The following is a 27,964-nucleotide window of genomic DNA, read 5'->3' on the forward strand; positions in this document are numbered from 1 at the left end:
TAACATGGCATAAAATAATATTATAATCCCACACTTGAAAAGGGGGATTTAGACACAGACATACTGAAACACTGAGGACAAGACAGACCATGTAATATACTACCAACAGACTCATAACTAAGAATACATAGAATAACCTAAACTAGACTGAAAGGCAACCTGTTAATAATACTAAAATTTAACATCCTTTAAATATACCTAAGAAATCACAAATACAACAATAAACGCTTAATGCTGGGTCACATGACCCAGGATGGTGACAAACATCTGGAGCCACATGTTGTATTTGGTACAGACTTGATGTCAGATGCATAAAACTGCTCTTCCTGACACAAACACTGAGGCACTGTCACTTCTCCTTAACATGAAAACATTATGAAGCTCTCTCTGAGTAGAGATGTCAGTGCTGATCAGTAATCAATAAATAACTGGTGTTTATTAATAGTAATGTGCCATCTGTTAGAAAGAACAAACAAACATGTGGCGTGCATCTGAACATGTAGTATAGAGAGTATCGGGAAAAGCATCTACACTGCTGCCTGATGCTTCTTTACTTGTTTGACAGCAGGGGAAGGATCTCCCAATGTTTCTGACAGCTGATGGAGTTCGTTGAAGCTCGTACCAACATGTGCTTTGGCTCCTTCGTCCACTCATCTTCTCATCTCCTCCAGTTTCTGGACCTTCTCTGTGTCTCCTTTCTGCTTCATCTTCTCAATCAGGAAGTCCAAGTGGACCATAGTGGATGCGGAATCAGCTTTCAGAGCGATCTGCTCCAGTCTGACAGCATGCTGGTAGGACTCGTCCAGGAACCGCGACTTCTCGGCTGTCAGCTGTTTCATTTCATTTTCAAGATTTTCTGAAAGACTCAATATTTTCTTAATGTCCATTTTATTTCCTGCCTGTTTCAGGGCTTCTTTCATGTTTCTGGTTTCTCTCTGTTTCACTTCAGCCAGCTTGATTCTCTCTTTCAGGTTTTGGATGGAGGCTTTCAGTCTTATCCGTTCATTTAACACTTCAACTGTTGTCATCAGTTTTTGAGGACTAGATTTTTCTAAGAAGTCTGTGAACTGATCCATGTTTTTCTGTGTGAGTTCCCATGTATTTTTTGAAATTGTGTTTTCCTCCATTCGCTCTTCATGCTGGCAGTTATCAAACAGGAAGTAAACTGGCTGATTCTTCCCTTTTTTGGCACATTTAATATTCCAATCTTCAAGAGCTTGAAGAGGGTTTTTAGGTCTGCTTGCATCTGAGTGTGTGATCAGAGCTACGATGTTTTTCTCCATGTTTTTTCCAAACAGAGACATCACTGAATCAAAGACATACTTCAGTCGGTCACCCAGTCGATTCTCACTCGCCTTCATCACCAGACCCACTGCATGAACTTCATGGACTCCATCATCTGATCCAAACAAGTCCAACAATCTGTGACTGATGATGTCATCATGTTCGATCCCTCTGGTGTCTCTATAACCAGGAGTATCGATGATGGTCAGAGAGTAGGGCAGAGTTTCATCTTCAAAACCAAAGATCTCGTACACCATCACATCTGATGTCTGACTTCTTCTCTCCTCCTCTGCGATCATAAACCAGACTTCATCCTCCCACTTCACTCCCATGGTGTAGTTGAGCAGAGCGTTGATCAGAGTAGATTTTCCTGCTCCTGTTTCTCCCACCAGTAAGATGGTTCTGTTTGTCTCATCTGGATTTTTTTCTCCAACAGTGATTCTTGTCAGAGATCCAAACTTCTGTTTCTGTGGTCTCAGCTGGTAGACAGCAGGAGGTCCTGAACTGATGAGAAAACTTTTTGAGATGATGTCTTCATGTGGTGATGAGGTCAAACTGATCCTGCACAGAAAAGAACATTTCATTTTATTTCTGTATTTATAAAGCACATTTAATAACAACAGGGAGCTGACCAAAGTGCTGTACAAAATAACAATTAAACAATGACATTGACAACAACAGGTAAGGAAATTCAAAGAAAATTAGGATAAAAGAATTGGTAACTCTCAAACAGTTTCGAAAGCCAGAGTAAAAAAATATGTTTTAAGATGCGATTTAAAAAGAGTAACAGTTGGGGCCTTTCTAATGTGGAGAGGAAGATCATTCCACATGTTCGGTGCCACAACCGCAAATGCCCGATTTCCTCTATGAACCATCCTAGACTTATGTGAGGTAAGGAGCAGGTGATCGCTTGATCGAAGGGCTCTAGAGGGCGTATAAAGCTGCAATAGGTAAGACAAATAGTCTGGTGCCTGGCCATTTAGCACTTTATAAGTCAAAAGTAAGATTTTGAATTTAATTCTAAAACACACTGGAAGCCAATGAAGAGAAGCAAGCGCCAGAGTAATATGTTGGTGTTTCTTCACACGAGTCAAAAGGCGAGCTGCAGCACTCTGTACAAGTTGGAAACAGAAGTCTTCAGTACACATGTAAACATTTCGAACAGGTTACTGTTTAACATCGAAAAGTGAGCCGAACCTTTTCTGCTCAGCATCAAAATTACATAAAATTAAAACTTTTTTTCTTTTTTCCATCTAGATTGGTTTTTTTCTGTCTGCTCTCCCAAAGCACTAGTTGTCACACTGCAACTCTTTATTAGACTGGGGAGGCTGACTGTACACTGTCCACTAAACAGAAGCAAGCTCTAATTTTTATTTCTTCACTTGTAATTCACACGCTGAACAAATATAATTGTTTCTTCATCCTTTGACTGGGTTGACATGACAGTCATGTGGTTGCCCGGGGAGCAGTGTGTAGGGATGGTACCTTGCTCAGGGGTACCTCAGGGTAAATTATGATCGTGTTCTTATTTCTGGTGATTTTAACATTCACATATGTTGTGAGGCGGACCTTTTAAGGTAGATGCACATAATCAGCATCAGGTGTGTTGTTCAGGGTAGGAAGGCAAACAGTTTGTGACCGCTGCACTGTTATGGTAAAGTTGTGTTAGAATAAAGACTAAAAGGACAAGATAAGTACACTGTGGAGTTATTGGACTGTTTTTTGAATTGCATGCATACCTGTGACATCCCGCCAACCCCCCATTAATGGACACCTCAGTGGCTTCAAGCTTAGCCTCTACACCACAGGTGTCGAACTCCAGGCCTCGAGGGCCGGTGTCCTGCAGGTTTTAGATGTGTCCTTGATCCAACACAACTGATTTAAATGGCTAAATGACCTCCTCAACGTGCCTTGCAGTTCTCCAGAAGACTGGTAATGAACTAATCATTTGATTCAGGTGTGTTGACCCAGGATGTTATCCAAAACCTGCAGGACACCGGCTCTCGAGGCCTGGAGTTTGACACCCCTGCTCTACACAGTGATTAACCCTTTAAGAGCTACCATAGAACCAAGTCCGCCAGAGCTTATATTATATTTTTACATGCTGTGGAGCCATTTTTGGGAGCATTTCAAGTTGCTATACATCAATACAACCATTATAGCCCAAATTTTAATAATATGCATGCATTAAGTGCATACTACTTACATAAATTACAAAAAAGTGCAATAAACTACAAAAATATTTAAAATCGTTTTGGTTTTTTTAACATATATTTCTAGTTAGAGAAATTTAAGAGGCTTATCCCTCAAAACTGTAAATACAAAAAAGTTGCACAAAATAGTTTCCCACCACAGGAAACTTATTTTGAGTGTCTTCATAGTTTTATTTTTGAAACACACCAATTTTCATATACTGCAGGGAAAACGAAAATAAATATTATAATGCAAATTTGCTAAATAACAGCATATGCATCAAAATAAACTATTTCCAGCAGTGCAATATGAGTCCTAAGCATCCCAGAAACGACACAAAGTCATAAAGTCAAACATAACTTTTATAAACACAAGTATAGCCTCAGGAGGCCCTGATGGTAAAAAACTACATTTCCGCAAAATGACGACACTTCCGGTTTCGGCCAGGTCATGGCGGACATGTGACCGTTCACGCTGATGGACGTAGGAAGTGTTACGAACAGCTGATCGGATCGGCAAAGCGTGTTTCTGGAATATTGTGTTTTTATTCCTGCAAGCGCTTTTTATGCGGTTTTTGCAAAGCTATATGTGGAAGGAAACTGTGACCGAGGACAAGCTGATGGCATAAGATGTAAGTACAACTCCTCCAGTGGCGCAACCTGTTATCAAGAAAAGCAGCCTTGATCATAATGTTCTCACAAATTACAAGCCAATTTCTAAACTACCTTTTATGTCAAAAATTTTAGAGAAAGCAGTGCTTCAACAACTACAGACCCATTCCGAGATAAACGGTATCAGTGATAAATTCCAGTCCAGATTTAAACTGCATCAATGTACTGAAACTACCCTACTAAGAGTTTTCAATGACCTTCTTCTAATCGCTGACTCTGGGCGCTCTGCAGTCTTAGATCTGACTTCAGCCTTTGATACAGTTGACCATGAGATTCTTTTGGCAAGGTTAGAACATGTAGTTGGCCTTAGAGGAAATGTTCTTTCATGGTTTAAATCATATTTTTCTGAGAGGTCATTCTCTGTCACGATGGGAAAATATTCCTCTTGTTTTGCCCCTTTTGGCTGTGGTGTGCCTCAAGGCTCGGTGCTGGGTCCTGTGTTGTTCTCCCTGTACATGTTGCCCTTGGGCTCCATTTTTGAAAAACACAATGTCTCATTTCATTGTGATGCTGATGATATTCAAATCTATCTCCACTTGTCCGGGGATGTTTCATCTTCACCACATCCTCTGTTTTATTGTTTGAGGGATTTCAAAGACTGGCTATCATGTAAGTCTCTTACTCTGAATGAAAAGAAGATGGAAATTATTGTTGTTGATATAAATATGCCTCTGGGACAACTAACTGGTACACTTGGGCCTGTTGCTATTCACCTCACTGATGCTGTTAGGAATCTTGGAGTTTTTATGGACAGTTCCTTCAAACTGGATAAACAGGTGTCTACTGTGGTAAAAACTAGCTTTCATCAACCACGCCAAATTTCTAAGGCTAAACCTAGATTATTACTAGATTATTGTAACTCTTTACTTGGGCCTCCAATCTTCCCTCCTTCAGTGATTGCAGTTGGACCAACATGCCGCAGCACATTGTTGAGATTTAAATATATATTCTTAGTGCTTATTTTCTGATTTTATTGTTTTATGTACTTTAATAATGAAGCTTGTAAAGCAAGTCTACTTTTGACTCACAAACTAAGTGCTCAGCCAGACTGAAAAACAGGAAGTTAGTGTAGAGCTGTACAAGCATATTAATAAATACAGGAAGCCAGACAAAAGGAGGAACTTGTTCCATATAAGGGTTTGTTTGTATCGAAACTATGGGTGACGTGCTGCAAAATATATAGCGAGACAGGCTCCTAATGCCCCAGACCTGAGCTGGCATTTCTGTGTGTGCTCAGTCTCCATTTTCCGGAAAATGTAAAATTAAAGATAATTTTTTGAGTTAGACCACTTTGAGCCGTGTCTTTCTTTGCCGTAAAGAATACAAAGAACTGGATTTAATAACGTTGCTGAACTGGCACTAGCAGGTATGATTTCATCACCCATGTTCTAGCTAACTTACACTGGCTTCCTATCAAATATCGAATCGATTTTAAAATCTTATTTTTTACTTATAAAATCCTAAATAATATGGCAACTGATTACTTAGCGGATCTCCTTTGTCTGTATAGCCCTAAGAGAGCACTAAGATTGTACGGTTACGTTGTAACCTTGGTTCTCTTAGTGAGAGACTTTCTCTCCACACCGTTACATATTCCATATGTACGGGGTACGACACCCTTGGTCGTGGCGTGTGGATATTTCTTTAAGACACTCTGGCCCACCCGGCTATGCCCCACAGCTACGTATAAAACAGCTGTGCAGAAGTGACACAGGTGATCGTTTGATCGAAACGCGTCTCCGTGTGGCCTCACGGTGGAGAGAGTCTCGATATGCTAGAGAACGTACGGTTACGTTGTAACCTTGGTTCTCTTAGTGAGAGACTATCTCTCCACACCGTTACATATTCCATATGTACGGGGTAACTCTGTAAGACACCCCGCGACATTCAAGCGGTAGAACCGCGTGAAGGTGGAGGCCGAGGAGCACGTCGCTGCCTCACAGACAGTGGAGAGGGAGGCGCCTCTCCACAAAGCCCAGGAAGTGGCCACACTACGCGTAGAATGGGCCCGAACGCCCAAGGTGAGAGGGACACCGGCCGAGGCATAAGCCTGGCGGATGGCCTCCACGACCCAGTGGGACAACCGGGGCTTGGATAGGGGCCTGCAAAGCAACCCAGGATGGAACGAGACGAACAGTTGGTCCGTGGAACGAAACGGCTGAGTACGAGCAATGTACGGCGCCAGTACATGAATGGGGCACAGGGCCTGGAGACGCTGTGCCGCCTCCCGATCCAGACCGTCAGTGGGGGCTGACCGCAGCTCAACCGACTGGGAGAGGTGAAAATCGGAGAGGGACTTAGGCAGGAAGGCAGGGTTAGGCCGAAGGACCACCCCTTGACCGTCCGGTAGCCATCTGCAACAGTCACGATGGACCGACAGGGCCTGCAGCTCGCTGATTCGTCTAGCAGATGTAATAGCGAGGAGAAAAGCGGTCTTGAGCGACAGCCACTTCAACCCAGCTTCATGCAGAGGTTCGAAGGCAGGGTGCACAAGGGCACCAAGGACCAGGTCCATATCCCGGGGGGGACTGCGGACCCCGGCGCACGAGCCGTGAGGCAACAGGTGCCTCTCAGGAATAGGGAAATCAAGACGGCATCGGCGTCACTAATGGCTGAGCGACCAAGGTGAACAGCCTTAATGGCAGCCACCAGGCCACGCAATGTGGCGGCGGCCCTGCCAGCCTCCAGCTGGGACTGCAGGAAGCTCAGGATGACGTCCACCATCGCGCCATGGGGGTCCTGCCCGTGGGCCGCGCACCAGGCGGCGTACAATCCCCAGCGGTAGCCGCAGAAACCTGGGGTGGGCCCACAACCACAGTCTGGTGGCCATGTTGCAGAGGGGAGGAGAGCCCAACCCGCCATGGCGGTTGATATAGGCAGCTGCCACGGTGCTGTCTGTCCGGACAATAACGTGAAACCCCCACAGCCGAGGCGAAAAAAGCTGAAGTGCCAGGAAAGCGGCTCGCAACTCCAGGACATTGATGTGTTGGGACAACCATGGGCCCGACCAGCACCCGCTGACCCCGCAACCTTCGTGGACCGCCCCCCAGCCGACTGGGGAGGCGTCTGAGAAGACCACCAGCCGGCGAGTCACAGGACCCATCGCCTGACCCTGTCGGAGATTGACAGGGTCCCTCCACCACCGCAGGGCCCGGGCCAGGCCCCGGGAAACCAGCACGGTGGATGGCAGAGGCCGAGAGACAGCAGGCAACGCTGAACCGGTCTCATGTGCAGGAGAGCCAATGGGACCACCTGCACTGTAGCAGCCATCAGGCCCATGAGGCGGAGACACAGTCCCCAGCGCACCCGAGAGTGGAGGCTGAAGGAGGCCAGGCACGCACTGAGGACCCTCTGGCGATCTGCCATCAGGGAGACCAAGGCCTTGACAGAGTCGAGGGACATGCCCAGAAAGGTGGTGGTTTGGGTCGGCTCCAACCTGGACTTCTTGAGATTCAGGCGTAGTCCCAGAGCCTGAATATGCTAGACCAACAGGGCAACATGGCTGCGACACTGTTCGTCCGAGGAAGCGCAGATAAGCCAGTCGTCCAAATAATTGAGAACCCTGACGCCCTGCAGCCTCATAGGAGCAAGGGCAGCATCCATGCACCTGGTAAAGGTACGGGGCGCCAGGGAAATGCCAAAGGGGAGGACGCGGAACTCGAAGATCCGCCCCTCGAACCCAAACCTGAGGAACCGCCAGTGACCCTGCCAGATAGGGATATGGAAGTAGGCGTCCTTCAGGTCGATGGTGGCCAGTCCCCCGCAGCGATGGCCTGACGCACCCTGGGGACTGTGGGCATCTTGCACTTCAGGGGTTGGAGATAGCGAATGAGGCCCCTGAGGTCCAGAATGGCACAGAGACCCCCATCCCGCTTTGGGACCAAAAAGTAACGGGAGAAGAACCCCACCCAGTGGTCCCTGGCGTCCACCTCCCGTATGGCGCCCTTCGATAGAAGGGACCCCAGTTCCTCCCGCAGCACCCAGCCCTGACCCGGGTCGGCCACGGAGGTGAAGGTTGGAGTGGAAGTCAGGGGAGGTCTGCGGCAAAACTGAAGGCGATAACCCTGGGTCATGGTAGATACCACCCAAGGGTCCGCCCCCAGGGCCGACCAGGCAACCCTGCGCTGTTCTGTAGCCAGGGAGGCGGGCAGGGCGGCCTGGCCCATGGAAACATCAGGAATGGTAAAAAATGGTAAATGGCCTGTATTTATATAGCGCTTTTACTAGTCCCTAAGGACCCCAAAGCGCTTTACATATCCAGTCATCCACCCATTCACACACACATTCACACACTGGTGATGGCAAGCTACATTGTAGCCACAGCCACCCTGGGGCGCACTGACAGAGGCGAGGCTGCCGGACACTGGCGCCACCGGGCAATCTGACCACCACCAGTAGGCAACGGGTGAAGTGTCTTGCCCAAGGACACAACGGCCGAGACTGTCCAAGCCGGGGCTCGAACCGGAAACCTTCCAATTACAAGGCGAACTCCCAACTCTTGAGCCACGATCACGAGGGGGGCCGGAGGACGACTGGCTCTTGGCACCCTGGCCCCCTCTCCAAGCCTGAGCGCGGCTGCCACGCCTACGAAAGGCCTCCAGCTGGGTACGGAGATCTTCAGGACCCCAAGTAGGAGCAGCAGGGCCAGGCGGAGGCACAGAAGCACGAGCCCGCCCTACCCTGACCGGACGCTTGCGGAAGCCCCGCGACATCTCCTGCGTAGCACGGTGAGTCTCCGTAGCCTGCTGGAGGAGCAGAGCCGCACCGGGGCCAAACATGGCCGCAGGGTCGACCGGGAGCCTCATGAGGTAATCCTGGTCATCCGAACGGAGCCGGGACTGAGACAGCCAGAGATGGCAACGCGCCACCCAAAAAGCAGCCAAGGAAGAGCCCGTAGCAATAGCCTGATGTTTCTTGAGCGAAGCTAGGAGAGAGGACGAGGACAGCAACTCACCCACGCCCTCCAGATCACCCGAGGTAGCCTGCAATCGACGGGCCAAATGCCGCAGATGAAGCGACAATATGGCCGACAAATTAGACAGGCAGTCTTGGGTCGCCATAGACCTATGCTGCTGAGCCAAGAGGCTGTCCATGGTTTTCACATCCCTATTAGGGCACGCAGCCCGCCCCAGGAGGGAGCCCGAAGGGGCAACCAGGGGGGCCAGGGACGGATAAACCGGGGGAAGGGGCCCACAGGCAATGCGCTCCTGGCCATGCATGGCCGAAAAGCACTTACAGGCAGGGGACCAACGGCGCAGGGACGCGGGGGCCTCAAACTGTGCGCAAACCAGGTCCTGAAAATCAGGCAGCAGCGGCACCTGAGATAAGGAGCGCTGAGGCCGTGAAGCGTCATCAAATCGAGAAGGCGCTGAGACCGGCACCTCAGGGAGGGACAGCTCAAGTGCCCGGCACGCTCTTTCCAAAAGCTGAAAGAAACTCAACTGGCCAGACTGTGCCAGGGGAACCAGCAGGGGGCACCTCGGGAGACAGGGGGGAGGCATCGGAGGAGAGGACGGAGGCCTCGTCAACGTCCGCCTCCCCATAGTCCACATTCAACGGCACAGGCTCAGTGGCGGGGCCACAGGAGGGAAAGGCATGGGAGGGGCCTGGCAGGTCGACAAACGAAGAAGGGGACCCGGCCCATGGAGCTGCTGGACCAGATTCTATGTCAGCAGCAGCTATCTTCCGCACCTGCGCCTGAGAGGCCTGAGATGAGGGAGGTGCAGGCCGCTTGACAGAAAAAAACCTAGCACGAGCTTCCCTAGTCCGTTCGGGCAGAATAAAACAATTCATGCACGAGGCAGAGGCTTCCCTAGCCAGCATAGCATGCTCAGGACCCAGACACAGCACACAGTGCTCGTGCCCATCCTCCAAAGGCATAGGAATGCCACACTCAAGGCAAGTCGGGGAGGCGTGGCCCGCCACACAGCGTGGCTAGCAAGGGGCGGGGCCATACACCAACGGGGAAGTGCGAGCAGTTAGCCGCCCTAGCCTGAAACCCAAACCCACTGTTTATTCCCGCAGGGCAGGTAAGCGATCTTCCTTACACACCTCACTGTCAGGGAAGAGTGGGACACAGCCTCTGCTGACGGCGTTTATGCACACAGCCGCAGCACAGCCGAGCGAGCAGGCGATGGCGTAACAGCAATGCCGAGCCGCGTGATCCCTGTGTAGTGCGCTACAGCAGCTAGCCGATAGCAACACTGAAGCTGTTTACTTCGTGTGACCATTTACCCCTATGTGTTATGCCGTCACAGTAGCCCAGCCGACAGCGCACGCCAGCACGCCGAAGCGGCTTCCCCCCCCGCGGTATGCCCCACAGCAGCCTAGCCGACAGCACACGATAGCGATTCTAAGCCGTATCCCCACCGGGATTAAGCAACACAGCAGCCCAGCTGACAGTAGTCACACAGCAAGCCGCCGCCGCGAGCCCACAGGCTAAGCTACCCGGTGCCCAGGCGACAGCACCCGCTCCGAGCGCCGAGCCTCCGCGCAAGAGAGGCCAAGGAGAGCGGGCCGCAGCTAGTCAACAGCCGGACCAACAGGCCGGGGACACCAGGGGACCGGAGACACCAAGGGAATACCGGGGCTACCAGGGGAATACCGGGGCTACCAGGGGACCTAGAAGGGAGAAATACATTGCCCACGGAGGATGCCGAAGCACGCTCCAAGAGACGCACACACACAGTACTCTCAAGGTAAGCACTCTTTCGCACACACACACAACAAGTGGAGATCAACGATCACCGGTGTCACGTCTGCACAGCTGTTTTATACGTAGCTGTGGGGCGTAGCCAGGTGGGCCGGAGTGTCGTAAAGAAATATCCACACGCCACGAACAAGGGGGTCGTACCCCGTACATATGGAATATGTAACGGTGTGGAGAGATAGTCTCGATATGCTAGAGAACATCAGGTCAGCTGCTCTTAGTGCAACCTGGGTCTCGGCTGAAGACCAGAGGAGACGTGCCTTTGCCATTACCGCACCCAAATTATATAATAATCTCCCTCTTGACATTCGCACATCAGATTCTATTCAATCTTTTTAAATCTCGTCTAAATACGTACTTGTTTAACCTGGCATTCAAAGCTAATTAGTGTGATTTTCATCTGGCTCTGCATTTATATTATGTAATTATTTTATATCTGTAATTTATATTTTCTATTGTGATTTTATCTGCATCATGGTTTTACTGGAAAGCACTTTGGTGTACTTTGGTCTTTAAATGTGCTATACAAATAAATGTGATATGATGAGAAGTGAACGTCTTCAAGCAACTTAAAGAAGTCCCGACGCTTTTCTTTCCAAGCTTCTTAGACTACGTTGACCTGGACGACTGAGAACCTTCACAGACGTAGTTCATTAGTCTTGTGTCACGCTGACAGAAGAAACTGTTTGAATGCAGAGAGTGATATAAACCCAGGACAAACTTTCACTAATGTGTTTGAAAAAGGATTCAACATTGATAATAATCTGTACACTTTCTCTAAAAATTATCATAAACCTTTAAAATGAAAATACCAATTATTTATAATTACTGTAATTAAAATGTAAATTAATTATATATTTTAATAATAATTATAAACTACAGTCACTATTCTGTAAGTGCTCTCAGGTTCACATACTTGTGCTGCTTTGATTCCTTCGTCCACTCACCTTTTCAACTTCTCCAGTTTCTTGACCTTCTTTCTGTCTCCTTTCTGCTTCATCTTCTCAATCAGGAAGTCCAAGTGGACAGTAGTGGATGCTGAATCAGCTTTCAGAGCGATCTGCTCCAGTCTGACAACATGTTGGTAGGACTCGTCCAGGAACTGTGACTTCTCGGCTGTCAGTTGGATAATTTCCTTTTCAAGATTTTCTAACAGGGTACACTTCTTCTCACTTTCTTTTTGATGGTCTTCATTTTTCTGCTGCATTTCTTCTTTGTTCAGAGATGAATCAGCTGCTGTTAGGTCATTCACTTCCTTTGTAAGAGTTTGTAATCGACTCCTCCCCAGCGCACATTCTAGCTCATTCTTCTCATACTGCTTTTTCATTTCTTCATTCGTCTTCATTACCCTCCTTGTCTTGGTCACATATCTCCACTTTTCTTTCACATGATCTGATGCAGGACACTTGTTGGTACAAACAGTGCAGCGACCTCCTTTCATGACTTTACAGTGTGCAGGTTTCCAGGCCATTGTGCATCCAGGATAGTGACAGTTCTCCTCACAGACTGTACAGCAGACAGCTCCTCTGTAAAAAAACAACAATCTCTGCCCACCATCAATAGGTTGTTTATCTTTATAGGGCTCATCAACTTCTACAGTGAATTCCTTAATTTTCTTCATCTCTACTTCATGTTTATTTATAATTTCTTGGATTCTCAGAGCTTCTTGAATCTGTCTGATTTCTGTCTGTTTCAGGTCAATAAACTCTATCCTCTCTTTCAGGTTTTGGATGGAGGCTTTCAGTCTTATCCGTTCATTTAACACTTCAACTGTTGTCATCAGTTTTTGAGGACTAGATTTTTCTAAGAAGTCTGTGAACTGATCCATGTTTTTCTGTGTGAGTTCCCATGTATTTTTTGAAATTGTGTTTTCCTCCATTCGCTCTTCATGCTGGCAGTTATCAAACAGGAAGTAAACTGGCTGCTTCTTCCCTTTTTTGGCACATTTAATATTTCCAACTTCAAGAGCTTGAAGAGGGTTTTCAGGTCTGCTTCCATTTGAGTGTGTGATCAGAGCTACAATGTTTTTTTCCATGTTTTTTCCAAACAGAGACATCACTGAATCAAAGACATACTTCAGTCGGTCACCCAGTCGATTTTCACTCGCCTTCATCACCAGACCCACTGCATGAACTTCATGGACTCCATCATCTGATCCAAACAAGTCCAACAATCTGTGACTGATGATGTCATCATGTTCGATCCCTCTGGTGTCTCTATAACCAGGAGTATCGATGATGGTCAAAGAATAGGGCAGAGTTTCACCTTCAAAACCAAAGAGCTCGTACACCATCACATCTGATGTCTGACTTTCTGTCTGTCCTTCTGATTGACTTTCTGTCTGTCCTTCTGATTGACTCTTCTTCTCCTCCTCCTCTACCATCGTAAACCAGACTTCATCCTCCCACTTCACTCCCATGGTGTAGTTGACCAGAGCGTTGATCAGTGTGGATTTTCCTGCTCCTGTTTCTCCCACCAGTAAGATGGTTCTGTTTGTCTTGTTTGGATTTTTTTCTCCAACAGTCATTCTTGTCAGAGATCCGAACTTCTGTTTCTGTGGTCTCAGCTGACAGACAGCAGGAGGTCCTGAACTGATGAGAAAACTATTTGAGATGATGTCTTCATGTGATGTCTTCATGGGTTCACTAATCCTAAAAAGCAGAAATTCTTCAGTACACATGTAAACATTATGAACATGGTCAATGGGAGGGACTGCAGAGCTGTTACTCCTCCATATCAAAATAAACAAGGTGACGTGTTTGGGACATCACCCTGGAGAAGACCCAGGACATGCTGTCTCTGGGCCGGCTTGGATAGATTAGAGGAGGAGACTGGGGAGAGCGAGGTCTGTGCACCTCTACTGTCCTCGATGACACAGACACAGATAAATGTCAGAAAATGGACGAATGGAAGGACTAAATTATTGATTTTATTGTAATTCTCCTTCCTTTCGACCTGATGTTAATTTGTCTTTATTGGTCTTTTTTTCCATGTTCACACAAAACACATAAAGAAACTGGAATCAATCTGAGAAAAAATAGATTTCTATAGCTAGCCTTCAAATCCAGCCATGAAAATCAGCTTTCTGTCTGTAATTCATTATTATCAGGATGTCCAAAAAACTCGCTGAAAAGCCTTCAGCTAATCCAAAATGCTGCAGCAAGAGTCCTGACAGGGACTAGAAAGAGAGAGCAGATTTCTCCTGTTTTGGCTTCCCTTCATTGGCTTCCTGTTAAATCCAGAATTGAATTCAAAATCCTGCTCCTCACATACAAGGTCTTAAATAATCAGGCCCATCTTATCTTAATGACCTTGTAGGACCATATCACCCTATTAGAGCACTTCGCTCTCGCTCTGCAGGCCTACTTGTTGTTCCTAGAGTATTTAAAAGTAGAATGGGAGGCAGAGCCTTCAGTTTTCAGGCCCCTCTTCTGTGGAACCAGCTTCCAGTTTGGATTCAGGAGACAGACACTATCTCTACTTTTAAGATTAGGCTTCAAACTTTCCTTTTTGCTAAAGCATATAGTTAGGGCTGGACCAGGTGACCCTGAATCCTCCCTTAGTTATGCTGCAATAGATGTAGGCTGCCGGGGGATTCCCATGATGCATTGCGTTTTTCCTTTCCAGTCACCTTTCTCACTCACTATGTGTTAACAGACCTCTCTGCATTGAATCATATCTGTTATTAACCTCTGTCTCTCTTCCACAGCATGTCTTTATCCTGTCTTCCTTCTCTCACCCCAACCAATCACAGCAGATGGCCCCGCCCCTCCCTGAGCCTGGTTCTGCCGGAGGTTTCTTCCTGTTAAAAGGGAGTTTTTCCTTCCCACTGTTGCCAAAGTGCTTGCTCATAGGGGGTCATATGATTGTTGGGTTTTTCTCTGTATCTATGAAGCGCCTTGAGGCGACTTATGTTGTGATTTGGCGCTATATAAATAAAATTGAATTGAATTGAATTGAATAGTGTCACGCTAAGAGAAACACTGATGTGTTCGAAAAAGGATTCAACATTGATAATAATCTGTACCCTTTCTCTCATAATTATCATATACTTTTGAAACAAAAATACCAATTATTTATAATTACTGTAATTAAAATTTAAATGAATTACATATTTTAATAATAATTATAAACTACAGTCATTGTTCTGTAAGTGCTCTCAGTTTGACATACCACAGTGCTTCTTCATCCTCTCTCCTTCTCATCTCCTCCAGTTTCTGGACCTTCTCTGTGTCTCCTTTCTGCTTCATCTTCTCAATCAGGAAGTCCAAGTGGACAACAGTGGATGCTGAATCAGCTTTCAGAGCGATTTCCTCCAGTCTGACAGCATGCTGGTAGGACTCGTCCAGGAACTGGGACTTCTCTGCTGCCAGCAGTTTCATTTCCTTTCCAAATAAATAAACATCCTTGTCTTCTGCTGGTGGTTCATTTTTCTGACCTCTCCTTATCCTGGTCACATATCTCCTCTTTTCTTTCACATGCACTGATGCAGGACACTTGTTGGTGCATGACGTGCAGAGACCATCTCTAAAGACCTCACAGTGATTTAAGGGCACCGTGCATCCAGGATAGTGACAGTTCTCCTCACAGACTGTACAGCTGACAGCTGCTTTCAAACCCGGCCCACACGTCTCTGCTCTGATAGGTTCTTTATGTTTAAAAACAACACATGGAGTGACCACTTCATTCTTCTGCAGAGCTTCCCGAGTCTGTTTCATCTCTCTCTGTTTCACTTCAGTGAATCTGATTCTTTCTTGCAGGTTTTGGATGCAGGCTGTCAGTCTGATTCTTTCCTTTAACACTTCAGGAGTTGCCTCTGGCTGCACAGGTGTACTTTCTTTCAGGAAGGCTGTGAACTCTCTCACTCCTCTCTCTGATCTTTCAAAATTTAGTTTCAGAAATTCTTCTTCCTCATCTTCAAGCTGGCAGTTATCAAACAGGAAGTAAACTGGCTGATTCTTCCCTTTTTTGGCACATTTAATATTCCAATCTTCAAGAGCTTGAAGAGGGTTTTTAGGTCTGCTTCCATCTGAGTGTGTGATCAGAGCTACAATGTTTTTCTCCAAGTTTTTTCCAAACAGAGACATCACTGAATCAAAGACATACAGCAGTCGGTCACCCAGTCGATTTTCACTCGCCTTCATCACCAGACCCACTGCATGAACTTCATGGACTCCATCATCTGATTGAAACAAGTCCAACAATCTGTGACTGATGATGTCATCATGTTCAGTCCCTCTGGTGTCTCCATATCCAGGAGTATCGATGATGGTCAGAGAGTAGGGCAGAGTTTCATCTTCAAAACCAAAGATCTCGTACACCATCACATCTGATGTCTGACTTCTTCTCTCCTCCTCTGCGATCGTAAACCAGACTCTATCCTCCCACTTCACTCCCATGGTGTAGTTGAGCAGAGCATTGATCAGTGTGGATTTTCCTGCTCCTGTTTCTCCCAACAGTAAGATGGTTCTGTTTGTCTTGTTTGGATTTTTTTCTCCAACAGTCATTCTTGTTCCAAACTTCTGTTTCTTTGGTCTCAGCTGGTAGACAGCAGGAGGTCCATCAGATCTCTGATCACTCTTGGAGATGATGCTCTCATATTTCCTGCAGAGATATTTTACACAAGTGTTTTGTGTTCTGTCAGAATTTTTCTGCTGAAGGTTCAGACTTTGAAACTTGGCTTCTCAAATATGGAGAATGATTTTTCATCCTTTTCCTCATAACATCAGTTAAAGTCTCAGCTGCTGTTCAGTTTACTTTTCTGCTGTGTTAATGTGTCCATGTATGAACTCTCACTGTAGTGTACGCTACCAATAAATGAAATCAAGAATTCTCTCACTGTAAATGTTCCACTGATATGAATGCATTATTATTTCTACAGTTAATACACAGTTATCATGTCTGACAGCATCAGCATTAGAAGCAAGAAAGCAAAAGAAAAGGAAAGAAAACAACCTTTTTTATTCAAAAAAATAAAAAAATTCCCCAAACATTTGCACCTAATAATTGCGTAACACATTCATCTGTGCCCCATTATGTGTAGAGTATAGAGCTCATGATTACTTCACTTGTTTAAATTACTTAGGTTGGTGCTACTCACTGTGTTGCCATGATAATGAGGATTAAACATATGTGATGACACCTGGAAAAAAAATACAAGAGAAAATCAATCTAAGCAAACATCCTAGGAAAAAAAATCAATTCAGGTTTATTAATATATCACTAAATCATCTTCTGTGTGTTATACCGTAAAGACCCTACAGTGTTCTGGAGAAAGTCTTGGCAATCAGACAACCCCTATGAATAAGTACTTGGTGACAGTGGGAAGGAAAAACTCCCTTTTACAGAGAAACCTTCATCAGAATCATGCACAGGGAGGGGCGGGGCCATCTGTCACCACTGTTTAATGTTAGTGGTGGGCAGACTGATCCAAATATTGATTGTACTCGGTATAGGATCGATACTAGCCTGGTGAGTTCTGCTCTTGTTTGCGTTGCTGTGCTTTTGGCAAACATAGTCATTATGTCATTCAGTCATTATGCAAATTGTACTGTTTATAAGATTGGTGAAACCTGCAGTCAGGTGAGACTGAAGAAATCACTTGGATGAGTGACGAAACGTCTCTCCCACAAAACGCTACGTCCAGATGAACAGAATCAACTTTTGGAGACGTATTTCCTCTGTGTTCACATACATAGCAGCCGAGCTGCACAGAGCCCAGACGACAGCGTATGCTTGAACGCTGAAGCCGTGTCCCTGCTGTGTTGGCACACTGTAGCCGAACTACTTGCTAGTGCACAGCCGCACAGCGTGGTCCGACCGGTGCACAAGCCTATTTTGAGGCGATAAACCGGGGAAGGGACACCAACCAAGGGGAAAGCTAAGGGCCAGCTAAGGGGAACCAAGCTAAGGGATAGCAGGGCACACCAGGGGAATACCGGGGCTACCTGGGGAGTGCCGAGGCTAGCAGGGGAATACCGGGGCTACTGGGGAAAGGGGTGAGGCACCGCCCACAGACTATGCCGGAACATGCGCCTGACGGACGCACAAACATACAGCACTCTCAACGCAAAGCACTCACACACACACAACACAAGTGGAGATCAAACGATCACCGGTGTCACGTCTGCACAGCTGTTTGATACATGCGCTGTGGGATGTAACCGGGGGTGCTGGAGTGTCTTAAAGAATATCCACACGCCACGATCAAAATGTAAACTAAAAGACACTGAGCATAATAACAAAGAGACAGATTTCATAGCTGCTCTGTTCCCAACTTCTACTGTGTGACTGACAGGCTGGAGTTTGAAATCCTCTTCGTAACCACGTCTCTTAACAGGTGCCATTTATGGTCCTTATACACAGTAGGGTAATATTACGTTGAAGCACAGTACGTATCACTCCGCGAGGCTCAGCCGTAATGCTCCGACAATCCATCAAGCGGTGCAGCTCCGTAGCTTACCAAAGTCGTACTAAAACATTTTTGACAGATTGCTGAGCGCCGTGTTCCACATAAAATCGGTTTTAGGCCATCAAGCACAACCAGAATTCATACAAAAGGCGCGCTGTCAACTTTTGAGAGAATGAAAGGATTTTAGGCCGTGCAGCACCTCTGGGCTGCATGGCGTTAGCGTGGTTAGCTTGTTAGCGTGGTTAGCTAGCTAACACGTTGACGCCATCCAGCCCCACGCACGGGGCGATGCGCAGTAACTCGCTAACGGAGATTTGCCGTGTCCATGTTGTCGCTTCCTGCAGGTGAAGCGATGGGGGAGGAGGGGGAGTTGTGTTCAGTGAAGGAGGGGCGAGGCCAAGTAACGTTGCGTAAAGACGAAAGTGGACGAAAGAGAGGCAAACTTGCGGCTCCACAACTATAATTATAACGTAACATAGACTATATCGATATAAAGGATATTGTCACAGCTTATATCTCGTATAAAAATATATCGATATTTTTTAAAAACTCGATATATCGCCCAGCTCTAGTATGGAGAGATAGTCTCGATATGCACTCAGAAAAATTATGGTTCTTAAATGGTTCTTCAGAAGTCTTCATGGTTCTTTAAAGAACCATCATACGTCAAAGAACCTTTTTATTTTGTGGATGGTTCTTCAGCTATTACAAATGGTTCTTTAAAGAACAAAAAGTTCTTCATCCTTAGCAATCTAAGCTTGATGGTGTAAATGGCATAAATATTTATTCACCATAACGAGGCTGTGAATTATACTGTGTGTTTTCTTTGTGTGCATGTGTGTGCGAAGGGGGAGGGCGGATTACCTGGCAATTACCCTTTAAGAGAAGATGGTAGGAAACTGAATATTCAAATAAAAGTTAGAAATATTTGCTTAAAAATTATACTGGTGGCAGGGGTGGGGTGAAAGCCTAAAGACCCTAACCCCCCCACACACACACACCCCTAACCCTGCAAACTGAATATGGTGAGTTAACAAACAGACCCACCTGGCCTTTTTGACGGCCACGTCTGGCCCATGTACCTGAAACATAAGAACATCCATTGTTCTTATGAATATGGTGAGTTAACAAACAGTAGACACAATACACACATTCAAATACTGTACTTTAGTTTTAAATTTTATTAAAGCATTACTATTTTCTACTCCAAGGCATTACTTTTGAGATTATTATATATTTTTGAAAATATAGCATAATGATAATACTAGTTATTGTAAACTTTACAAACCACCCAGCAGTATGTAAAGTCAAATTATATAATACAAGTAAATAACAATTACACAACAGAATGTACACTGCTTAGGTAAATGATCTGAGTAGTGTTACGATCCAATGTTGTCAGTGTTTTGTGTTAGGCGTGACTGTTATGTGTTTCCTGTTTTACTTTGAAGGTCTGTCTTATCTCAGTGTGTTCAGTTTACGCTTCCTTGTCTCGTCAGTTCTGATTTGCCCCAGCTGTGTTTCCCTCCTGTTGTCCACTCCTTGATTGCTCCCTCTATGTATTTAAGCCCTGTGTTTCAGTTTGTCATGGTCGTGATTGTCCCCCTGTGTTGTAAATAGTTGTCGATACTTTTTCTTACTCGGTAGCTGTAGGGGTGAGAAGCCATTTTTCTTTGGCAACCTTTTCTCCTGTTTTTGGTTAGGGAGGCAGGTAAGACACCTGTAATTTTCGTTTGGGGTTTTCTGTGAAGGTAAGCCAGCTGCATTTCATTTCTAGTAGTGATGGCCAAATGAAGCTTTCTGAAGTATTGAAGCTTGTATTGAAAAACGGTTCATTACTCGAAGCTTTTCAACACAGTCCTCTCTGGTGACATCTGGTGGCCAAAAATATGAAGAGCAGCTTGAATCCACAAAATAGAACCAACCGCTTCATTATGATTGCCCACTCACTCTACAGAGTGGAATCCTGTCTGATATTGGGCCTCCGGCGTGTTGCTTTGAACGTGTATTTTTTGGTGGTTAAGAAAATGTGTTTTATTTGTTTAATAAATAGTTTTGACCAGTAAACTCTCCTTGTTTAGATATGCACCATGGTGTGGTCTTTCTTTGCTTGTGACTTCTTGATGTTGGTAAATATAATAATTGAAAAATACCACGTTACATATATATACATATAATAATGTAAAACACATTATGGAGTATGCTTCTGCTGTGAGGTCTTGCCTCCATGCAGGTATGCATTTAATCGCCGGAGGGGTGTATTTATAAATAATATTATATTAAGTAAATTTTCCCAGACATATTTTTGACCTGGGGGTAGAATTGATTGTGAAATGGAAAAGCAAAATGCTTATGAACTTGCAAATTAAAATCATGATGCATTGACGGTAACCCTTTTTCATTTTTATTTAAAAAGAGAATTTGTTCTAGTGTGCGATGGCCGAACCTGTTCCTTTTCGTGGAGATAATTTCTCCTGCCTTAAGGGACATCCCTTCACATGGCACAGAGGAGGCTGCATTGCAGAGAAACTGGTAGAGATGCAGTTATACAGTCTACCTGGGCCCCATTTTCAGATTAATTACACAATAAAAAATATATTTTTACAACATTACACGTAAAGAGTCAAGTGGAAGTTTTTCTAAAGTTATTTAATGATATTTATATTATGGAAGCAGATTTTTGACATTTTACCTTTTTCCCGTTTTCAGATATAATAAACACGCACAAAACAAAAGCAAACGGCCAGAACACAAAGCTGGAAAACCCTCCGATTGCCAAAAATCAACTCAAAATCCTCCCACCCAACAGAACCTCCTCTATTCCTCGCTGGCTCCAAATCTCTCAGTGGAATGATCAGTGGTTCGCTATCTGTCACCATCAAAACACTCCACAAATCCCGCGAATGATTCGCTTACTTATAAACCATTGAATCAGGTACCGAAGGCTCTAACTGAAGCTCTGACGTCACTGATCACGTGACTCTGGCCAAACGAATCAAGCTTCGACACAGAGCTTCTGAAGCAGTGTGTTGGTTTTTTTGACACACGCACCGGAGCTTCAGCTTCAAGCGGACCATCACTAATTTCTAGAGTTTTTGTTTGTTGTTTTGGCCATGCTCACCCTGATGCCTGCTACCTTTTGGGACTCAATAAACTGACTGGCTGTTGTGAAATCCGTGGTAGCTGTTTTTTGTTGGTTCGTCCTTCTTAAGAGCAGAGAGTGGGGGGGGCATTCTTCCTTATTTTTATTTTCCTTATGTTGCATGCCAGTTTTCCCTGGGCTGGGGTGTAGCATAAATGGGGGCTCGTCCATTCGCTGGAAGGTCCGAGGGACCGCTTCAGCCTTCCTCTCTTCGTTGTCAGTGTTTTGTGTTAGGCGTGACTGTTATGTGTTTCCTGTTTTACTTTGAAGTTCTGTCTTATCTCAGTGTGTTCAGTTTACGCTTCCTTGTCTCATCAGTTCTGATTTGCCCCAGCTGTGTTTCCCTCCTGTTGTCCATTCCCTGATTGCTCCCTCTATGTATTTAAGCCCTGTGGTTCAGTTTGTCATGGGTTGTGATCATTGTGGTGTTGGTATCGTAGTTTTGTAAATAGCTGTAAATAGATTTGTAAAGTAGCAATTGAGTATTTTTCCCACCTTGTATATATTGTTCACTGCAGCAGCCTAGTAGGCGTGAGAAGCCATTTTTAAGTTTTCTCCTGTTTTTCATGCAGCGAGTTAGGTAAGGGAATTGTCTTTTGTTTGGTTTTCAGTTTGGGTAGGAAAGCGTAGGGACCATTAGGGAGTTTTGTTTGTTAGTTTTGGCACTGCTCACTGCTGAAGCAAATAAATGGCTGCTTAGCATTTTAAAACAGATTGTTGTTTGTGTTCTTGCTTGGGTGGAGTGTGAGTGGGCCAATGTTTTGTTGCGTTCAGGGCACGCCTAGACCTAGAACGTAACAGTAGTTGTTCATCACTGAGCAATTTGTTAATGTGTTTCGAGCCAAATAAATGAGAGAGAGAGAGAGAGAGAGAGAGAGAGAGTGACGTCAGAACACGTCAACTATAACCTCCCGGGAGCGGACGGAGGGGGTCAGTCGTTGGGATGCGCATGCGCAGACAGAGTGCGCGAGCGGCGGGCCTTGACTTTCGGGGGAAAAAAACACTTTCTCACGGACGGTGACAGTGAAACGGATAACAGTCTTCAGTACCTGCTGGACTTTGAAGCTGTGGATTCTGGGACTGTTGGAAAAGGTAAAACATTTTCATTAAAACCTTATTACTGTTTTGTTTTTGTTACTCGTCATTGTAGCTTGTTGTTAATGTTGTGCTAACAGTAGCGATTAGCTAGATACGTTAGCCGTTGACGTCAGCGCAATTTGGTATCCAACTGTTTTCCTAACAAAACCACTGTTATAATTAAGTGAAGCTGCTCCCAGCTAATGTGAACCTTTGGCTTCTAAAATATGTGGTTCAATTGCGTGCTGCGTACATAACCTAATGTCAGCTAGACCGAAATTAAAATTTAATATATTGTTAAAGTCACTAAAATGGCGCCTGAAGCCTTTTGTGACGTGAGCTCTGTGTCTGCTCTAGAAACTCTGTAGATCTGAGCCGTACATTAAATACTCACATGAACCTGTACTTTGAATTCTGTATGAGCTGTATAAAATGCAGCTATGCATAAGTGTTTTGAATGAATAATTAGATTAGATAACTCTTTATTGTCTAATCGAATTATATAGAAATGTGACATGAGAAGGTGTCTTTGACTGTTCCTGCATAACTTAGTTTCGGACTAGTTGACAAGTTATGCTCCGGTCATTTGATGTTTCCAAGCTAATGTTCTTTTGTAATATAGTTAATTTTTTTGTATATTTCATTTATCCACCATCATACATACAAGCTAAGAAGAGGTCGTTATACTAACAAGAGGTATCAACGCTGGGCCAAAGTTCAGCACATGGTTAAAGTTTGTAATCCAGCCAGGGTGTAAATATCACTCAGCAGCCAGAGCTGAAGCAGGTAGCATCAACACATAAATCTACTCTACCCGGCTTAAATCACAAGAGCACCTCTGACCAAAAAGCTGTAGATTTTTCTTGTTTGCACAAATTAATCCAGATTCACATTAATTGTGTTCACAGCTCCAACAAAATGAGGAAGAGGAGGGGGAGAAACACAATTAGGTTGAATTACAATTGGATGGAAGGCGAGGACAAGGAGAAGGAAGCTTAGGATGAGGAGGAAGAGAAGCAGCAGGAGCATCTTTAGGGATCCCTATGATGTCATTGAGGTTGGTTTCATTAATATGGTCCTCTCACAAAGAAAGATGACTAGTTTTAGTTCACCTACTTCCTGTATTAAATAGTGATGTGCAAAATGTTGTGAAAAACCATGGAGCAGGTACATATAGTGCATCTGCAGGTAAATGAACATCAAATCTCTAAGACAGACTGAAATCTGTATATTTATCACCCTTATGATAAAACCCATGTCAGCCATTGGTTTATGGACTTTGTATTTTTTTAGCCTCAGCATCTGCTTTATTGCTGTTGCTATGTTGGGACCATATTAGGATGAGGGATCAGGATCTGGAGTCATGCACACTATTGTTTCATTTAGTGTGTATCCATAAGATTCGTACAGCAGATCCAAGTTGTGCCTTGAAAACAGGAAAGTCGTCTGCATAGAGGAGAACTGTAATAGCAGGCTTGTACAAAGTGAGGCTTTGTGCACTCGTTTTACTTCTGTCACCCTGTTTTGATGCAGAATTCACTTGAAATCAGGCAAGAACTGGACTTATTTTTTATAATGTGTTCTTGTGAATTGATTGTGTATCGCATATGTTTGATTTGACTTTCTGCAAGACAACAGTCGTCCACTGGCCAAAAAAGTTTTCCAAATACCTCCACGTGATCTAGCCTGCATTTAGAAAAGAATAGCAAAAAAAAATCTGCACCTCCTGCTTCAGATGCAATTTGTGTTTCTGTGTTCAGAGGCAGCGGCGAGAGGGGAGACCTCGGCTCATCCAGCTGGAGAGCCTGACCAGGAGGAGTGGAACATTAACTCAGCTCTTCCAGGGCACCCTGCAGACTCGGCTGTTGGCATCGACGAGGGATGACGTGAACGCCAAACTGGAGTCCATCACAGGTCAACTGCAGGTATGCGAGTCAGACCTTCTGAGGAGGGTTTCACTTTTCTCTCTTCTTTATAATTGACCCTTTTCTCTCTCTTTCAGCTCCTTGTCTCAGAGTGGGAGGGGTTTGAAGCACAAAGGGAGGAACTTGTCGTTTGGTTGGCTGATATGGATGTCCGCCTGAGTGAGGTTGACCAGCTGACAGGAAACACCAGTGAAAAACTGAAACAACTGCAGGTGTGGGCTTGTTTTGATATGACATATATTTGATATGATACATACGTCAGAGACATTATCCTAAACTGGACTAACAAAGGACCATGAGTACAACATGAAACGTACATTACATGGCGTAAGGCTGAAGTTCATTGATCATTTTAATCATAAACTTGTTGTTGAAATATTTTTACTGAACATGCAAACATCTGCTGATGAAAATGTGTTGATTTATTGGTCTGTTATGAAGCTATTGCTATTTCTAATGTGTTTTATCACTTTCTGATGTTTTATTAATTAAACAATACATGTATTGTTGTGTTATCTGTAGCTATAGTATTTATATATATTTATTTATAGTATAGCAAATATATTTAATTATTACTGTTTAAAACACTAATATGTGACATGTATTAGTAGTGATGTTGTGCTGAGGGTTAAAATGCCTTTTTGTCTTTTGGTAACTACAAAATGACAAACCATTAATACATGTCTATGCTCTGCTCGTATTTATATTACCCTACTCAAATTCAATTTATGATGCATTTTATTTTGAAAAAAGGTTCTTTAAAAGAACCATTTGAAGGACCTTTTTAAAAATGGTTCTTTAAAAAACCATTAAAGGTGCCCCAAAGAACCACTGAAAGAAATGGTTCTTCAAAGAACAATTGTTTGAAAGGTTCTTTGTGGCACCAAAAAAAATTCTTCTATGGCATCAGTCTAAAGAACCACTTTTGGTTCCAGTTGGCACCTTTATTTTTCTGAGTGTGCTAGAGAACCTACAGGTGCTAATTGTCACGATCCTGGGTCCTATGACCCAGTGTTTTGAGTTTTAGTTCTTTTGATGTTTATAGTGTATGTTTAAGCTTATTAGGCTTCCTATGTTTTTATATTATGGATTATGTTTTGAGTCCTTTGTTGTACTGTTTCTTGTTTCCCTAGATTTCAGTTATGGTTATCATAGGTTTAGTTCTTTGGCTTTGTAATATTACACAAGTGTAATATACAGTGTTCAATGTTGTGTCTACTGTGGCCTTTTTGTACCATGTTTCAGGTTCCTATGTTCTGTCTTCTCAGTTGCTGTTAAGTTTGCATGTTTAGAGTTCAGTCAGTGTGTTTCCTGTTTTACTTTGAAGGTCCATGTCTCATGTGAGTGTTTCTAGTTTTGCTTCCCTTGGCTGGTCCAGCCTGATTACTCCCAGCTGTGCTCTCCTTTGTCTCATTCCCTCATTATCCCTCTGTTTATTTAAGCTCTGTGTTTCTCTTTGTCAGTGTCGTAGTCTCACTCATGGCTGTGTTTCAGTTTACCCGTGTCCCAGATTAGTTTTCCATGCCATTCTGCAATAAAGCAGCTTTTTGAGTTTAATTTCGTTGTCGTGAGTTTTGCGTTTGGGTCCGTCTCCTGCCTGTACACAGCCGAAACATGACACTAATATGAAAACATGTTTATCAGCTCTCTTTTCTCTGATATAGAGAACACACTTCAAGATGTAACTCGTGTTGAATCTGATTTAAGCTTTCAGATAAAAAACAATGTGATCTGTTTATGGATCTCGGAGCTGAACCTCACATGTTTCTGGTCCTGGGCTGCTTATTGAGGGGAACCCAAGAAAGAAGAACACAAAGTTTAAGAAACAAAGCTGCCTTAAATTATGTTTTCAGCAAAGGAAAGATTCGTTACGGAAGTTCAAACTAGAAAAACTAGTCACTGCACGCAACATAGTTTCAGTTTGCAGCACACATGATCACCCTGGGGCACCTCTGTCAGTGCGCCCCAGGGTGGCTGTGGCTACAATGTAGCTGCCATCACCAGTGTGTGAATGACTGATATGTAAAGCGCTTTGGGGTCCTTAGGGACTAGTAAAGCGCTATACAAATACAGGCCATTTTTACCATCTTTTGTGAAGCATCAACAGTAACAACTTGTTATTTAATACAGCTATAAAAACACTATCACATATTGAGAGTTTGTTTCATTACACTCAAATTCAGATCATACATCTGATTTGTTTAATGTTACGTAAATAAACATGTCTCACTTCACATTCTGGTCCTAAAGTTCCTAAAGACAAACTGTTAAAGGAGGAAACAAAGCAAACTTACAGTTTCTTCTCACACCAACAACAAGCTCCACTCCACAGCTTGAGACTAAACACAGACACACAGGTGAGCTGCTTCCTGGAAGGAGGCGGGACTCCACGTGAAACTCAGCACCGGTGGGAGGGGGAGGAAGTAGATTTTCACATTAAGAGCACTTTGTTTTAGAATGAATGTGATTTCACACTGTTGGTGTCACAGATGTCCGCTGGGTCTATAATGGTCAGGTGGTACTATCACGGCAGGGCACGCCGATCTTTGTGAAGCCGGACCGAGAAGCAGACGCAGAGAGAGGACTTGCAGGTTGAACGAAACGCGAGCTTGATTTAACTGGTTGCAGGCAAACATCATGAAAACTATGACTCTCTATGAAACACTTTGACAACTATGACTAGCTGTGAAAAAACTAAGATTGACTATGATGAGACAAAGTGTGGCAAGGAAAACAGACAACCTGACAATGACTTAACAAATACACAGACTAAATACACACAAGGGTGATTAGGAGGAAAAACACATGGGGAAACAGCTGACACTCATGAACTTAATGATGCTGCGGGGAAGTAAAACTACCTACAGTAGCCTCCTACAAAATAAACATGACAGACCTAATACGAACTTGACAACATGAATCAGGGAGACTGGAACATAAGGGGTGATGAGACTGCAGCGTGTTGTGCGCTCTGCTGAGAAGGTGATTGGCTGCAGACTCCCATCTCTGCAGGACCTGTACACCTCCAGGACACTGGGGCGTGCAGCTCAGTCACAGCTGACCCTTCTCACCCTGGACACAGTCTGTTTGACCTGCTCCCCTCAGGCAGGAGGCTCCGGTCCATTCGCACCAGAACCTCTCGCCATAAGAACAGTTTCTTCCCCTCTGCTGTCGGACTCATGAACAATAACCGTATGACTGTTCCCACCACTAACACATGACCCTACGCTGTGTCACTGCATCATTCTATGTTTGGCACTGATCACCACCTGCACTCATGTATATATCATGTATATATCTATCCACTTAGCACTTTTAATTCTTACTCTTATTTTTATTTTCATGTCTATTTAAGCGTAATTTATAACAGTATGTTTGCACTGAAGCACCGCAGCAATTTCCTAATGTTGTAAACCTGCTCAACATTTGGCAATAAAACCCTTTCTGATTCTGATTCTGATGAAACAAAAGGATCAAGATGAACAAGGACTAAGATAACAACTGAGGAGCTTTAGATTACTAACATAAAAGAATATCAAAATACAAGGCAAC

The 27,964-nt window shown here is 44.5% G+C and overlaps 4 protein-coding genes across 4 annotated transcripts in view; 1 reads left to right on the forward strand and 3 right to left on the reverse strand.

Moving 5' to 3' along the window:
• Positions 1-26,763, reverse strand: LOC101481830 (uncharacterized). The gene is made up of 6 exons (XM_014413159.4): positions 26,707-26,763; positions 19,316-19,350; positions 16,958-16,999; positions 15,031-16,461; positions 11,805-13,508; positions 1-1,845 (listed from the first exon to the last, which is right to left on the reverse strand). The coding sequence occupies exons 3-6, from the start codon at positions 16,966-16,968 to the stop codon at positions 651-653; spliced, it is 4,341 nt and encodes a 1,446-aa protein (XP_014268645.3). The 5' UTR covers positions 16,969-16,999; positions 19,316-19,350; positions 26,707-26,763; the 3' UTR covers positions 1-650.
• The window catches only part of LOC143416657 (uncharacterized), a 376,067-nt gene that overhangs the window by 226,216 nt on the left and 121,887 nt on the right, over positions 1-27,964 (reverse strand). The gene's annotated exons all lie outside the window — the stretch shown is intronic.
• The window catches only part of LOC106676470 (uncharacterized), a 234,236-nt gene that overhangs the window by 141,866 nt on the left and 64,406 nt on the right, over positions 1-27,964 (reverse strand). The gene's annotated exons all lie outside the window — the stretch shown is intronic.
• On the forward strand, positions 22,276-25,169 carry LOC143414649 (uncharacterized). The gene is made up of 4 exons (XM_076879450.1): positions 22,276-22,502; positions 23,396-23,544; positions 24,248-24,412; positions 24,490-25,169. Exons 2-4 carry the CDS (start codon positions 23,488-23,490, stop codon positions 24,655-24,657), a joined length of 390 nt encoding a protein of 129 aa, XP_076735565.1. The 5' UTR covers positions 22,276-22,502; positions 23,396-23,487; the 3' UTR covers positions 24,658-25,169.

This window comes from Maylandia zebra, linkage group LG3 (genome assembly GCF_041146795.1).
Source record: "Maylandia zebra isolate NMK-2024a linkage group LG3, Mzebra_GT3a, whole genome shotgun sequence".
NCBI classification, from domain to species: Eukaryota; Metazoa; Chordata; class Actinopteri; order Cichliformes; family Cichlidae; genus Maylandia; species Maylandia zebra.

Excerpts from the sequence above, each read along its gene's own strand:
- LOC101481830 (XM_014413159.4), bottom strand. Across the intron at positions 13,509-15,030 it reads GAGGATGAAGAAGCACTGTG|GATTAGTGAACCCATGAAGA; the intron begins GTATGTCAAACT and ends TCTGCTTTTTAG. Across the intron at positions 1,846-11,804 it reads AAACTGGAGAAGTTGAAAAG|GATCAGTTTGACCTCATCAC; the intron begins GTGAGTGGACGA and ends TTTTCTGTGCAG.
- LOC143414649 (XM_076879450.1), top strand. The coding sequence starts at position 23,488 with ATGAGGAGGAAGAGAAGCAGCAGGAGCATCTTTAGGGATCCCTATGAT. Across the intron at positions 23,545-24,247 it reads ATCCCTATGATGTCATTGAG|AGGCAGCGGCGAGAGGGGAG; the intron begins GTTGGTTTCATT and ends TTCTGTGTTCAG. Across the intron at positions 24,413-24,489 it reads CCATCACAGGTCAACTGCAG|CTCCTTGTCTCAGAGTGGGA; the intron begins GTATGCGAGTCA and ends TCTCTCTTTCAG.